General features: G+C 41.0%; 1 protein-coding gene across 1 annotated transcript in view; it reads right to left on the bottom strand.

Annotated features, from left to right (window-relative positions):
* The window catches only part of LOC120048272 (eukaryotic translation initiation factor 3 subunit E), a 42,421-nt gene extending 27,490 nt beyond the window's left edge, over positions 1-14,931 (bottom strand). Inside the window, exons 1-4 of the mRNA XM_038994117.1 lie at positions 14,812-14,931; positions 8,901-9,018; positions 8,488-8,605; positions 534-576 (exon numbers count right to left, since the gene is read on the bottom strand). Coding sequence (XP_038850045.1) covers positions 534-576; positions 8,488-8,605; positions 8,901-9,018; positions 14,812-14,901 — 369 coding nt within the window. The 5' untranslated portion in view covers positions 14,902-14,931. The remainder of the gene's footprint in view (positions 1-533; positions 577-8,487; positions 8,606-8,900; positions 9,019-14,811) is intronic.
* Positions 14,932-16,322: the final 1,391 nt, after the last annotated feature.

Raw genomic sequence — 16,322 nt, 5'->3', positions numbered from 1 at the left:
ATATCTCTGAACGGTACACTCCTGCTAACTCAGGACATATCACAGCGCGCTGACGTCAGTTTGGGAACCGAGGCCAGTCTCAGATGCAGTGTGGCTTTGACAGGCAGTGGTTGCGAGCCGCTGCGAAGCGGAGGGAGACCGCCCTTTCCCACAGCTGAGTGGCCTTCGCGCTGCTGAGGTGCATTGAGGACAGAGTGCAGGTCAGCGGGATGCCAGGGTGGGAGGATTCTGAGTGGGGGGGGTTAACGCCAAATATAGACACCCAGCATTTTTGCGGGTAGACCAATGTGTCTAGAGCTGTTCTGTATATTCTTAACAATTCACCACAGACTGTAAAATGTCCACAGATTTTTCTGCAAGCTGTAAAGCTCTTACATTTTTTATATTTTTTTTAAGTTACAGTTTTGGGAAGTCGTTACATGTCTCCCTGCTTGGGCCTTCCCGCCCCCCCCTTCCCTAAATAGCGGGTTCACACAGGAGTCATGAGAAATGCAGTTTAGAAGTGAAACGTCAGCAAAGCGGTCCAAACTTACGCTGTGTTTCTCCGCCAGATAGTTAAAAAGGGCCTGTCCATCCCTGAAAGAAAAATAATTTCAGTTAGTGGCCTTGTTTCATTAGAGTTGGCTGATGCAGGTTGGGTGTTTTGAGCCCCATTCAGGTGTACTTTTTCAATTTCTGGACTGTAGCAGGTCTAGAGTTCAGGGCAAATCAAGGGCCTTTCATTTCATGAACTGCACCTTTGTACTTCAAGAGTCTGACAGGGAAGCAAAAGTACTTTTATTTTGTGTGAACATTCACAGGCTGTTTAAAACATTCATCTTCAACACTGACACCATTAAACTCATGGTCCAACAACATTTAGGGGGAAGCTCAATCTGACTTTACAAAACTGGAATTGCAGCCTTAGATTATGACTCCAAATAAATATGGTTTTATATGCCATAAACTGAGTCGCCTTTCATGTCTACATAGGGGAGGCATCAAAAACACACACTACATGACCATAATTATGTGGAAACATGCTCAACAAACATCTCATTCCAAAATCACAGGCATATAGGAGTTGGTCCCCCATTTGCTCCTATAACAGCCTCCACAGTTCTGGGAAGGCTTTCCACTTAAATGTTCAGCCACAAGAGCATTAGTGAGGTCGGGCACTGATGTTGGGTAATTAGGCCTGTCACGCAGTTGACGTTCCAATTCATCCCAAAGGTGTTCGATGGGGTTGAAGTCAGTGCGCTGAGCAGGCCAGTTAAGTTCTTCCACACTGAACTAGACAAACCATTTCTGTATGGACCTCATTTTTTCCACAGGCGCATTGTCATGCTGAAACAGGAAAGGGCCTTCCCCAAACTTGGAAGCACAGAATCTTCTAGAATGTCAGTATGCTGTAGAGTTAAGGTCTCCCTTCACTGAAACTAAGGGGCCTAGCCCGAACCATGTAAAACAGCCCCAGACCATTATTCCTCCTCCACCAAACTTGAAAGTTGGCACTAGAGGTCGACCGATTAATCGGAATGGACAATTAATTAGGGACGATTTCAAGTTTCCATAACAATCGGATATCTGTATTTTTGGACACCATTTTCTTTCTTTTTTTACACCTTTATTTAACTAGGCAAGTCAGTTAAGAACACATTCTTACTTTCAATGACGGCCTAGGAACAGTGGGTTAACTGCCTGTTCAGGGGCAGAACGACAGATTTTTACCTTGTCAGCTCCGGGATTCAATCTTGCAACCTTAAAGTTAACTAGTTCAACGCTCTTACCACCTGCCTCTCATTGCACTCCACGAGGAGCCTGTCCGTTACACGAATGCAGTAAGAAGCCATGGTAAGTTGCTAGCTAGTATTAAACTTCTTATAAAAAACAATCATAATCACTAGTTAACTACACATGGTTGATGATATTACTAGTTTATCTAGCGTGTCCTGCATTGCATTTAATCGATGCAACGCAGGGGGATGATTTAACAAAAGCGCATATGCGAAAAAAGCACAATCGTTGCACGACTGTACCTAACCATAAACACCAGTGCCTTTCTTAAAACCAATACAAGTATATATTTTTAAACCTGCATATTTAGCTAAAAGAAATCCAGGTTAGCAGGCAATATTAACCAGGTGAAATTGTGTCACTTCTCTTGCGTTCTTTTCACACAGAGTCAGGGTATATGCAACAGTTTGGGCAGCCTGGCTCATTGTGAACTAATTTGCCAGAATTACGTAATTATGACATAACATTGAAGGTTGTGCAATGTAACAGCAATATTTAGACTTATGGATGCCATCCGTTAGATAAAATACCGAACAGTTCTGTATTTCATTGAAATAAACGTTTTGTTTTCGAAATGATTGTTTCCGGATTCGACCATATTAATGACCAAAATGCTCGTGTTTCTGTGTTGTTATAAGTAAGTCTATGATTTGATATTTGATAGAGCAGTCTGAGCGATGGTAGGCAGCAGCACGCTCGTAAGCATTCATTCAAACAGCACTTTCGTGCGTTTTGCCATCAGCTCTTCCCTGTGCTTCAAGCATTGCGCTGTTTATGACTTCAAGCCTATCAACTCCCGAGATTAGGCTGGTGTAACTGATGTGAAATGGCTAGCTAGTTAGCGTGGTGCGCGCTAATAGCGTTTCAATCGTCACTTGCTCTGAGACTTGGAGTAGTTGTTCCCCTTGCTCTGCATGGGTAACGCTGCTTTGAGGGTGGCTGTTGTCGATGTGTTCCTGGTTCGAGCCCAGGTAGGGGCGAGGAGAGGGACGGAAGCTATACTCTTACACTGGCAATACTAAAGTGCCTATAAGAACATCCAATAGTCTAAGGTATATGAAATACAAATGGTAGAGAGAAATAGTCCTATAAATACTATAACTACAACCTAAAACCTCTTACCTTGGAATATTGATTGCTCATGTTAAAAGGAACCACCAGCTTTCATATGTTCTCATGTTCTGAGCAAGGAACTTAAACATTAGCTTTTTTACATGGCACATATTGCACTTTCACTTTTCTCCAACTCTTTCTTTTTGCATTATTTAAACCAAATTGAACATGTTTCATTATTTATTTGAGGCTAGGCTTTATTTATGTAGTATATTAAGTTAAAATAAGTGTTCATTCAGTATTGTTGTAATTGTCATTATTACAAATAGTTTAGTAATAGTTTTTATATATATTTTTTTTTAATTGTCCGATTAATCGGTATTGGCTTTTTTTGGTCCTCCAATAATCGGTAGCGGCGTTGAAAAATCATAATCCGTCGACCTCTAGTTGGCACTACGCAGTCGGGCAGGCAGTGTTCTCCTGGCATCCGCCAAACCCTGATTTGTCCATCGAACTGCTTAATGGTGAAGCGCGATTCATCACTCCAGAGGACGCATTACCACTGCTCCGGAGTCCAATGGTGGCGAGCTTTACACCACTCCAAGCGATGCTAGGCATTGCTCTTGGTGATCTTAGGCTTGTGTGCGGCTGCTCGGACATGGAAACCCCTCACGAAAAGTTATTGTACTGACTTCCGAGGCAGTTTGGAACTCGGTAATGAGTGTTGCAACCGTGGACCGATAATTTTTACGCACTACACGTTTCAGCACTTGGCAGTCCTGTTCTGTGAGCCCTACCACTTCGTGGCTGAGCAGTTGTTGCTCCTAGACATTTCCACTTCACAATAACAGCACTTAGTTGACCAGGGCAGCTGTAGCAGTGCAGAAATTTAACTTCCTTGTTGGAAAGGTGTCATCCTATGATGGTGCCACGTTGAAAGTCAGAGCTCTTCAGTAAGGCCAGTCTACTGCCAATGTTTGTCTATGGAGATTACATGGCTGTGCGTTTGATTTTATACGCCTGTCAGCAAAGGGTAGGGTGAAATAGCCTAACCCAGTAATTTGAAGGGGTGCCCAGATAGATATATGTATACACCCCCCCCCCCCCCCCCACGGAAAGTACTCAGACCCCTTGACACAATTTGTTTCATTACAGCCTTATTCTTAAATATGCCATCATAAAGCGAAAACAGGGTTACTTTTTTGCAAAAGTAATTTTTAAAAATAGCTTATTTACATAAGTATTCAGACCCTTTGCTAGGAGACTCGTAATTGAGCTCAGGTGCATCCTGTTTCCATTGATCATCCTTGAGATGTTCCTACAACTTGGAGTCTACCTGTGGTATATTCAATTGATTGGCATGATTTGGAAAGGCACACACCTGTCTATATAATGTCCCACAGTTCACGTCAGAGCAAAAACCAAGCCATGAGGTCGAAGGAAATGTCCGTAGAGCTCCGAGACAGGATTGTGTCGAGGCACAAATCCGGGGAAGGGTACCAAAAAATGTCTGCAACACTGAAGATTCACAAGAACAGTGTCCTCCATTAGGGATGTACCGTTATGACATTTTTTAGTCGATACCAATATCCAGTATTTTCCGTGCCCAAAAACAATAACGATCTTTAACATTTTTTGCAGCCTTTTAAGCATTCTAGTACAGTTAAATAGTTCACACACACAGCGGTCAAAGGCACTGCATTTCAGTGCAAGTGGTGTCACTACAGTCCCTGGTTCGAATCTAGCAAGTATCACATCCGGCCGTGATTGGGAGTCCCATAGGGCAGCGCACAATTGGCCCAGCGTCGTCCGGGTTTGGCCATCATTGTAAATAAGAATATGTTCTTAACTGACTTGCCTAGTTAAATGTTACACGCCAAAAAGTTATTTTGTTGGCATTTACATGACCCATTACCAGTAAAACATAATCAAAACCCATTTCTTTCACTGACTGTTTCGTTGTTCAGTCATTTCATTCTCAGCCAGGATTTCATCATACATGTCAAACAGTAAAGTTTCAGCTCTGTCTGTCCGTGGCCTCTCTTCCTCGGTGTGCACTGTCCCCGTGTCAGTTTCCATCTTGTCCAGCTGTGTATGTAACAATTCACATAAACCCTGTGTCTGCATCGAAGTAGTGGTCCTTGTACATAGCATTGAGCATGGTGGTGACAGTAAAGAGGCTCAGAGAGAATGACACCGAATCACTTGTTCACAGCCTCGAGTACTTTCCCAAGTTAACCCCACAGTCTGTCTGCATTTATGTTGAGCAGGCATTTCAATGCCATGACAGGGTATCACGTCGGCTGCAGACGCAGTTGATTAGCTTATTTCGAGTCAGTTGTACAAACGGCGCTTGGAGTGTGTTCATGTTTCAAACAAGTTCTCAAATGCCATTGAAAATGGCAGCAGCAGGATGAGAACCCCACACATTCTTGAGCATGCAATACGGCTTTCCTCAGTATGAAATCTCATCGACCCACCCACTGTCCGACTCAGCATGCTCATGGTGCTGACGTCGCTGGTCCAAATGTCAGTCGTGAAGCTAATAGCAGTGACACCCATAGCAAGTAGCTCATGGATGAGTTTCAACAATACTGTGTGACTCCGGTAAGGGAACAGCTGAAAAATAGCGCCAACTTGGTAATGTGCACCGGTGCTCGACCAGATGGCGAAAACCATAATCCACAACAGAACGGTTGAAGGTCAAGGGCAAAGAATACCATTATCTTGGCATTAACGGATTTTGTCTTGGAGTTGTCGCACTGAAATTTTCTTGATCTTTCAAATGACTGCTCGACCTGAACTTGTTTAGTTGTTGGAAGTGTGCGCTTAGTATTTTTCTGCTTTTGTTCTATGTAGCACTGTATTTATTGTGGCGTCATTACATCTACCCGTAGGTACATTTATTTATATATGTACGCATGTCAGCTTTGACATCAGTTTTGCATGTCGGCATTAAACTAGCCATCGGGCCGATGTTGGCATTTTTAGCTAATATCGTCCGATTCCGATATGCTCACCGATATATGCATCCTTAGCCTCCATCATTCTTAAATTATAGAAGTTTGGAAGCACCAAGACTCTTCCTAGAGCTGGCTGCCCAGTCAAACTGAGCAATCGAGGTAGAAGAGCCTTGGTCAGGGAAGTGACCAAGAACCCGATGGTCATTCTGACAGAACTCTAGCATTCCTCTGTGCAGATTATATATGTGCAGATTATATATATATATAAATGTTTGGCTTGTTAATACATTATCTGGCTGCATGATGAAACTAATTATGATTTAGAAAAAGTTGCATTAAAAGGTATGAGCTCTACCTCGTTTTTTGTGTAGGCGCTACACACTTCCATCAGTCTCTCATTCATAATTTGACAAGCACTTAATGCCTCGAATTTCCCGACTGCAACCCTCGTAGTCGTAATGCCCCCCCAAAAAATGTTATGCCTTTTGTAGCCATTGTGGCTTCGGGGTGAATATAATAATTATAATCCCCTTCTCCCTGCTTGCGCCTAAGAACCTCATGTATCTCTGTCACTGATTGGGTCTTTCTCACAGGATACAAGTGAAAACAGACATCGGTGACGTAACTGAACGCGTCCTTACCCAATCCCGAGGCACATATTGAAGATATTGGAAGAACTGTCCACATTTACTTTGTCAGCCAACAAGATGAGTAGACCTAACAAACAGCAAAAGCACTAGCCGATGTCAATCTACTATCCCCATGGTACAAAAGTTGACCTATTCTATGCTGGGACAGTTGTGGGATGCGACAGAGCCAAAATGAATACAACCCCTAGCATCCCAAAAAACTAACTTTTATTCAAACGCAAGGAGGCTGACGCAACAGATCAGAATGTTTAGCTTAAAATGCTAATAAAACTATTAGGCTATTGTTTCACATTATTAAGCACAGCAATGCACACTGCAGTAGGCGATGAGCGCTAATGTTCCATTAACACCATTACCAAAAATGACATCAAATGCAATTATGCATGTAATGCTTTTATTATAAAAAAGGTGCATTTATGGTCAAAATGATCTTCCCCAAACTTCCAACTCACATGCCGGATATGTATGCTAGTTAGGCTCTACGCCTGTTGTAAAGCGGATTAATGTGCTTAATTTTAATTAGTTATTTGGCCACCAACTCCTTAAAAACATGAGGTGTGCGGCTGATTTGAAAAAGTCCAACAAAAAAGTATGCATTGTTTGTTGCCTTCTAGAGGGGCAATAGAGCGCTGAGTACCAGTCAATTAGCAAGTTTGGTAGGCTACTAATGACCATCAGCAGCATCAGAGCTTGGAGAAGCGTAATTACTGTGACTAAGCGGTCACATGGAATTTGACTGCCTTCATGACCGCCGGTGTGGTGGTAATATGGTCACCTTAACAGCCCTAGTCTTCACCAAGACCTACCCCAGGTTCTCACATCCACAACTGCCTTGCAAGCCACAGTCCCCACAGGAACAGCAAGAAACCCCACATATCCAAATGTAAAGATCTACATTGTGCCTTGAAAACCCTTTAAAAAGAGACACAGAATTGCATCACTAGCACCAACTTCGGGACCAAAAAGAGCAAAGAAGCAATGGAAATTGACAAACTCAAGATCCATAGAATTGTTTAATTTCCTTAACCTATCATCAGAAACAAGGCAATAATCCAGAAAGTGAATGTCAGAATTTGGCTAGGCCTAAACTATATTGGATTTGCTTCCTGGAGATATTAAGTTGAGGGCAGGCCTCCTATTAAGCATGTTGGCAAACAGTGCACCTAAGACAGTCTCTCTCCAACACAAATCATTATCTCTACATCACACAGTTCTATCCCAAGTGATAGGACTAGGAGATCTAAATATTGAACCCGTCTGCAATTTCCAGTCAGGGATGTTCCGCTAGATAAATCCAAAATCATATCAAAAACACACTACCGCATCCAGAGTAACTCTAGCAGATATATGCGCGGGACGCTAAAGTGGCTTGCCCTTTTGGTGTAGTTAAGAGTTTTTTGGTGACCCGGGACAATTCTTGTATTGTTTTACAAATCCAATGGTATCAAAACGAATCTGAAGAGAAAATAGCCGTAACTGCACTACAAAAAGTTTGAAGTTACATTCACAAGGCTTCAAACTCCCATTACAATGGTCAGTATAAGATGCTTGCTTTGATAAACAAACATGTCTCAAAACCAAACCTTTAATAAAGAATTCACGATTGGCAAGTGGATGAAAAGTGTCCTTTGATGAACTGAACTCACTCCTGCCAAGAAACCAAGTAAAGAATGAGGACTTGAGTTTAACCAAACTATTTTAATCACGGCAAAGTCAGCGCCATCCTTAACATTCACTGCAGCATCGTGTATCGGTCTCCTCGTCTGCGTTTGCCGAGTTCGTAAGATGTAACCCTAAATCCACTCTAGGGAAATTGATCCAAAATGTAGGCATATATATTTTTGGGATTACCATCTCAATTTAACTTGAACTTCATTCATTAAGCCTGCAAAGTCAGAATCTTACACCAGACAGCAAGACCACTACTCTGGGAAATCATGAATTGCAAAAAAAAACAGCATTGTCAATGATGGGCCATCTATAAAATGCAAACAACTCCTAAACCATCCATCGGTTAAATGGTGGGACAGGAGGTTCTAACTCACCTGGTTGACTGCATCTGTTTTGTGGTCTCTGGGTCCTCAAACATCTTCACAATGGGCTCCGTCTCACCCTGCAGCTGCTTCAGCTGAGCCACCACAGTGATCCTCTTCTCCTTTAGGGCTTCACAAGGACAGAGAGAAACCATTAGAGGCTTTGACCAAGGCAATACCCAGGAGAATACCATTACATGCAACACTAAAGATTTGTGTCTGTTTATACTAGTTTTTGGAACAGTGAAGATTGTATTAAGCGTGACTAAAATGTGAGGGGGATGGTGTGCAATCAGTTTCACCGCCATCTTGTGATTTATTGATGAAACAGTGTAAACACTGAACCATGCATAATCCTTATCACTGTAAAGGTTTCTTTAACAAAAATGTTAGGAGGTAGACTACGCAATGTGCAGTCTTCTTACTGGCGGGGATCTCTTTCTCAGGGAAGAGGTTTTTGTGAACATCCATGGCGAAGTCCACCATGTTGGTCTCGCTAAGGAGATCCAATTTTCCATGAAGCAGTTCCTTCTCATTGTAGATCTGAAAGTGGCAATAGTTCAAAAGGGGGAAATGGGGTTATTTTTGGAATATACAGTTTCAAATTCTTAACTTTGCCTACCCAGTTTAGGAGAACTGCTGACAATGACAGGGTTCAGGAACTAATCCGACTAACAAAGTTAGAAAACGTGTTTAGCTGTAATGGATGCCTGGTTGTTAAAAAGGCACCCACCATAGGGCAACACCACCCTCATTTTGATGCAATCCCTGCCTTAGAGGGTCAATGCTTGTTTTGGTTAAAAGCTACCGGTACATATTCACAAATTGGAGCTGGGAAAGAACGCTGTGGTGATTTCCACGTGGTGTGGAGAAACATTAACAAATAGAGAACTGACAACTGTTAGAGTAGCTAGCTAGCATGCTAACCTTAGCTAGACATCGTGCTAATCTTATCTAGCTAGCTAACATTATTGGTTGCTCGTTTATTTTTTTAACTACACTGTATTCAAAAGATTAACCAGCTGGCTAGGCTGAAAACTTGGCCACAGATGGAAACCAGCATCTTTGACTTCACCATCAATTGTTATTCTCTTGGCCTCTTCCATAAGAGACATGCATTTTTTTTTTTACATTATACTGCACACGGTGCAACCTTCGGTAGGTAGGTTGCGGTACCAATCAAAGCATGTCGTGAAGCAATACTTTAGTGGTCAAAAACATTCATCTTGGGGCAACCTGGGGAGCAGGGTTGTAAAATGCAATCATATCATGCATTTATAAAATGGTCATATATATGTTTGAGGAATACACACCAGCAAAAAAACATGGATAATTTACCCAACAAGTATACACCCCTTATTTTAAGGGGTGTACACCCCTTATTGCTCCATGGCTAAGGCAGCCAAGTGTATGCTACTTCAAAAAGCATTTTGCTCAGTTGCAACTTGAAGAGTAAGAACTTGAAGGTGTTTCTGATTAATAAAAACAAATGCCATGCTGGTGGGTGGTAACATTCAAATAAAACCAAGGACCAGAAAATTAACATGGACTGAAAAATTAGCACAGCATATCATATGAGAAACACAGAAAAAAAATCCTACGTCCCCACTTCGGATTTCCCACTTCAAGCCCAAATACATCATACTTTGACTAAAAACGATGACTTAATTTTAAGAGCTGTCCACACCAAGGACCATAATTATATTATTTTTTGTTATAATTCAAATGAACAGGAGAGTTTACACTACAACTACAAAAAAGTTGAGAACAATAATGAGAGCTATCGTTTGGATCCACTTTCAGAGCGATTTTTCCCCTTTCCCTCCAACGATAAAACAATGACAACCAATCAAAAACGTTTTCTATATATTTTTTTTATATTTCACCTTTATTTAACCAGGTAAGCTAGCTGAGAACAAGTTCTCATTTACAACTGCGACCAGGCCAAGATAAAGCATAAAATTCAAGCGTTCTTGGTTCTAGCTGCACGAGGGTGCCCGGAGAGGAGATAAGGCAGAGCGCACCGTAAGCTTTCCTGAATAACTGAGCATGTGTGAGCATATTTGTGGCCACATTAATTATAGACAACTTGGGAGACTGAGCCTCGACAAACAGAAGGCCATATTTTCCAATGATAACCCCATCTGTTAACGCCGATACATCCTGACAAAATACACATTATGACTGTCCTGCTAATATGCCTTTCTGGACCTGGTAAACTCTCAAGACCCCCCCCCCTCCAGCCTCTCAGCTACAGCTAATCCCTTAGCTCTTAGAGTCACAGGAAAAGCTAGACTACAATAGCTTGTTGTAGACTTAATTTTAGCATTTTATTTACTATTACTAGCCTATCTAGCAGTGATTCCAGCTTGCTCTTGCTTGCTGAATGTATAATAGGAGAGTTTGAAAGGGGAGAGGGAGTGAGTGAGGGCCTGCTGATGTACCTTTTTGGAACTTAGAGATAATTTGGGATTTTGGCTGGTGAACACCATTGCTATGTCTCGGTGTCCCGTATGAAGGAAGCATGCTAACAGATAGTGCAATGACTGGCAGTCTATGGGTAACGCCAGTTTGAAATTGCGCTAGCAACTTCATTCAAACTGCACACAGACACCTAAAAATGATATCCATGAGTTCATCTGACTCTGGGGAAGTAGAATCAGGCCTAGGCTGTAAGCAGTTATTTAATCATTAAGCATTCAAAACAGTATGTTTGAGTGGTTATTCAAATTATCCCAAATCACCGCAGTTTACAGCCCTAGACAATTGTGCATTCTCTTGATCATAATAATACATTCCACTGAGTTGTTGTAGCCTAGGTAGAATAATTGTATTTTCTAAAAACGTAGGCCTAATTAATAGTGGAGCTTTTAGTGTCCGGGACTGCAGAGCGTAGATCTGCCATTTCCTAGTCGGTTAACTTGTTTTTCTTGCACTTTGACAGGTAAATATTTATAAACAACTATTTATTTAGCTAATGAAAGGCCTAATATCTAGCTTCTTACTTCAGCTACACATCTCTTCCAGCTGTTTCCATGCGCAATAGGCTATTCAAGCCTCTTCGCTATTCCACTTCACGTGAAAGCTCAGGAAATGCCATAGGATATACATTTTTTTTTTTTATTGTTTATACTAAGCCGAACAGACTTTCCCTTGAGTGAAGGAGGCTTGCCCTTGCTAAATGTAAAATAGTCCTAGGCCAAATGAATTGTCGCATAGGTCAGACATGAGCACAGAGAAAAAGGGCCAAACAAATTGACAGTCATTCGAAAAATGGAATTCACTTGCAAACCACGCTTGAGTGACAAAACTGTTTTTTTTCCCTTCTCATTATTAAATTTAAATATGAGTTTCTATATAACATGTACATTGAAGTATTATGTGCAGTTGTTACTATGAACACACCCTGAAGCACTGAAAGGTCTTGTGTTAACACCTTATTAATAGGCCTAGGCAGGTGTCCTGCAGAATGATAAATGATCCGCTGGTAGGCTGGACACATTAAATTTTTAACAATTATTTTTTCTGATAAAAACTAGTTTATTGCATCTACTGTGGAGCCCCGTTTCATTATTACCTTATGTCCCAGCTGCTTGCCATAGTTTTGAAGTAATCACAAAAAAAAACAGGCCTTATTTTTGGGCATTTTTCACCCTGCCAGCTCCTATTAGTTCTATTGAGCACCAACTCCCCTTCCGAACGTTCTATTCCCAGCCTATTGTTCTACGTCACAATGCCTGCTTTGCCATGTTTGGTAATGAGAAAGTCATTTTTTCCCTACTTCCTCATTGTGATTGTTGTCTCTACCTTCTTGCCCTTTGTGCTGTTGTCTGTGCCCAATAACGTTTGTATCATATATTGTGCTGCTACCATGTTGAGTCATGTGTTGCTGCCTTGCTAGGTTGTCTCAGGTCTCTATGTAGTGTTGTCGCTTTTGTCGTGATGCGTTTTGTCCTATATTTATAATACCACCCCCATCCCAGCAGGATGCCTTTTGCAGGCCGTCATTGTAAATAAGAATATTTTCTTAACTGACTTGCCTAGTTAAATAAAAGTCAAATAAAGAACGCAGACATAAGCACACTTGGCACAATCGAGGTGCGGATGTTTAAAGGAGCGCCAAGTCTAGGTCCAATAGGCTTCTAAACAGCTTCTACCCCAAAGCCATAAGACATCTACATCTAGTCAAATGGCTACCCAGACCATTTGAAGTGCACCCCCCCTCTTTACACCACTGCTACGCTCTGTTATTATTGATGCATAGTCACTTTAATAGCTCTACCTACATGTACATACTACCTCAAATAACCGGTGCCCCCCACACATTGCCTCTGTATCAGTACCCCCGTGTATATAGTCTCGCTATTGTTATTTCACTGCTGCTCTTTAATTATTTGTTAATTTTATCTCTTATTCTTGTCTGTATTTTTTAAAACTGCATTGTTGGTTATGGGCTCGTAAGTAAGCATTTCACTGTAAGGTCTACTACACCTGTTGTATTTGGCACATGTGACTAATAACATTTGATGTTTACCTTGTACAGAAGTTATTATTTTTCAGTTTAGTCCTAAAAACAGATTGTGGTCAAATAAAAAGGGATCCGTTTAGGCAAAATGGAATTATAAACGTCACTCCAGTCAAAACATACTCAGCGAACATTCATTTGCTATGAACTCGCGAAATTGTTCCAGCTTAGCCAACGTTCTTTGCCCATTTTTCAGCCTAGGGTGAATTTTGACTCGTTCTATTGTCCAACCTACTGCTGATGTGGATGCTCGCCAAGGTTTATAGCTATGTATAATTTATAGTTCTTGGTGTGAATGGCCCTTTATTGACTTCAATCGTTGTGCAACGTCAAGGGTAAGCTCTGGGCATCGTGAATTTCTGTTATTGCCTTGTGGTGACGTTATTTTAAGGCATATCTAGTGTTTATAGTTAACTAGTCAACGCATTAGCTAGCTGAAAAGGACACCAACGTTAGTTAAATACATTCTCGAGACGAGGATCTAGCTAACGTAAACTCACCCCTTTCCATACAAATGTGCGCAACAGCAACATTCATACGACGCTACAAAGAAAACTAATGGGACTGTAGGGACTGTGTTGACTTCAAAATCTGGGGTGTGAACTTCGTTTCTATTCAAGCGTTGATCGACATGGTAATGGCTCTATAGTATTGGAGAAAAGTTGAAAAAACGGACCCTCCGTTACATCGTGACGTGTCATGTCGTAACGTACAGCACGCATAAAGCAACCATTTCTGTCTTACAACCTCTTTCCACCTGGTGTAGCACTTCTCTCATCCTTTAAAAACAAGAAATGGACAGTGACGGGGGTAAGGGGGGATACCTAGTCATTTTTTGCATCATCCTTGCATGCTGTCATCATTCTCAAAGCCGCTGTTTACTTCTAAGATCACTTTAGCCACGCCCTAAAAACTTAATTCAAATTCGACACAAACCTTCAAATAGGTATGTAATGACGCATTATATAAACTCTTTATAGTGTTTTATTTACATTTTAGAGGCGATAAGGTGATAAGTTGGACAGATCGAGTGAAAAAAATGAATTTTCCCACACAACCTCTCCTTCTCACTATCAGTCATTAGTTTCGCTTCCCCACCCGCCATTTTTTTTTTAAAAGACCCTACGGAGCTCATTGCCTTGTTGAATTATGCAGAAACGGGCAGCGTGGAGTTCATGTTATTGATTCTGTTGGAAAGGGGAGAAATTGTGCTTTACAATGGTATTGACATTACAGTTGATCTGGAAGTATTACGTTTTTGGGAAGCTAAAATAATGTCAATTGTACGGACCAAGGCGATGTACAAAAGTGAGTGAGTTTACGTTAGCATCTAGGAGTCATGTAACCAAGATCTGCATATAACGTTATATCAATGTTGAAAAGTAAAAGCTCAATAGATGTAGCAAATGTTTGTTCACTAGACTAGCCAGATAACGTGAACTAGTTTAATTTAAGACGCAGTAGCCGACAGTAACCGGTTAACGTTTGGTAACTAACTTACTGTTAGCCTAGGTTTTAAAATAAAGTTAGCTAACGTTAGTTGTTTACTTAACGTGCTGTAGTTAACGCTATGCCATACGTTAATATAAATCAAACTGACACCAACATAGCGTTTACTAAATCACATATATAGCTAGCTAACAGAAGAAACATATGCTAGTTAGCAAGCTCGCTCGTCTGTGCTGCTGGACCTGAAACAGCGCGAGGCCCCAATTCATGGGCGACTCTTTCACGCACGTGGAATTTACATTATTTACACACTTCTACCGAAAATCAAGTTATGTACAACCTAACATAACACACGCATTTACCTCTTTGACAGAAAGGAATTCCAGCAAAGGAAAGACGAGATGTCTGTCCAAAAAATGGGCAATTTTGGTGGTTAGGTCGTACTCCGCCATTTTCACTGCGAGAGAGGAGGAAGTAGACGCGAGAACGTGTTACGTAAAATGACCAATCAGCGTCACTTTCAGCATCAGTACATGCACGGATTGGCCATATTGATACAAATTATACTATTTTAATGAGCATAACGACGATTATGACCATGTGTAGTTATACTGTACATTATCTGACCTGGCTGTTCCAACAAAGCGAATTGGAGCATATTGTAGCATTCAAGATTAATTGTAGCGTTCAAGATTCATATTCAAGAAGTTGTTTTTTTCTTAGACAGTTTTGTAGACAAGATAAAACAAAGAGTGGATTGAGTAGCCTTCAACTAATAAAACAAATGTCCAACACTGATAAAGTACCTTGTGGGTAGGTGCAAACACTGTCTCACAACTTTCAAGTCCTAATTTAGTTTATTTATTTGTAATTGTTCCTGATAATGGCATGTGCATGAAGGCATTTTCTTCTAATTAGACCTTGCAATTAGAGTATTATTAAGTTATCCCTTTGGCAACCAATTTGTTAATATTGTTTTACTTTTGTTGTGAGTGTACAACTCCTTCTCCTGTGACTCACAGGGCTGTCTCATGAAGATATTTTATAAAGTGGTGTGCACTACGTGCACGCTCATATGGAAATGTGTATTCATCTTTTCTCCTGCATAGGCCCACTCAAAACAAAGCATGACTATGTAGTAAACCTTTCAAGACTACCATAATTGCACTGTAGTGTTGATACCAATGAAACATTTAATTTATGAAGAGGGAGTTCTTTGCCAAGTGAACTTGTTGAAATTGAAAACATTGAGCCTCCCCAGAACCCACCAATATTTCTCCAACAGAGACGTATCTAATAGAGTTCACCAAGCTCAAAGACTGTGACTCTTCACAAGGAAATTAAGCACATGGGAAAACACAGAGATTTAAATAATCATAGACATGATTAAATAATAATAATAAGGCAAATTAAACATTTTAGTTTTCTGCCTGTCTAAAAAGTTATTAGTTGTCTTGACTAGCCTTCAAAAGCAAACCAGATTTGATTTGATTAGAAAAGCAAACCCTTTTTCCCTCACTTCAGCAGATGCCTCATAAAGATGCCCATGTGTTGGCCATACCTAGCAGTGAAGAGCCAATATCAGATACTAAAGGGCACATCTCTAATAGGTTCCACTACTACCTTGTTTGCTTGACAACCACATGGCACTGTCCTATAGCCCCAAACAATTGCCCCCTTGTTACTAGGAAGCTCTCTCGCTCTCTCTCTCTCTGCCCTCCGACTGCAGGTAGAAATTAGTCATAAACAGACATCACTCACCATGGCCAATGCTGTTTCATTGAGGCTTCAGACACAGCCAGCCCTGGCTTAAAGTCAGTACTCTTTAAAACTCGAAGAAGAAGAAGAAAAAAAAATTATGTAAAACACCAGC

This window comes from Salvelinus namaycush, chromosome 5 (genome assembly GCF_016432855.1).
Source record: "Salvelinus namaycush isolate Seneca chromosome 5, SaNama_1.0, whole genome shotgun sequence".
Lineage (NCBI taxonomy): Eukaryota > Metazoa > Chordata > Actinopteri > Salmoniformes > Salmonidae > Salvelinus > Salvelinus namaycush.
This window is presented reverse-complemented; position numbering and strand designations above follow the sequence as displayed.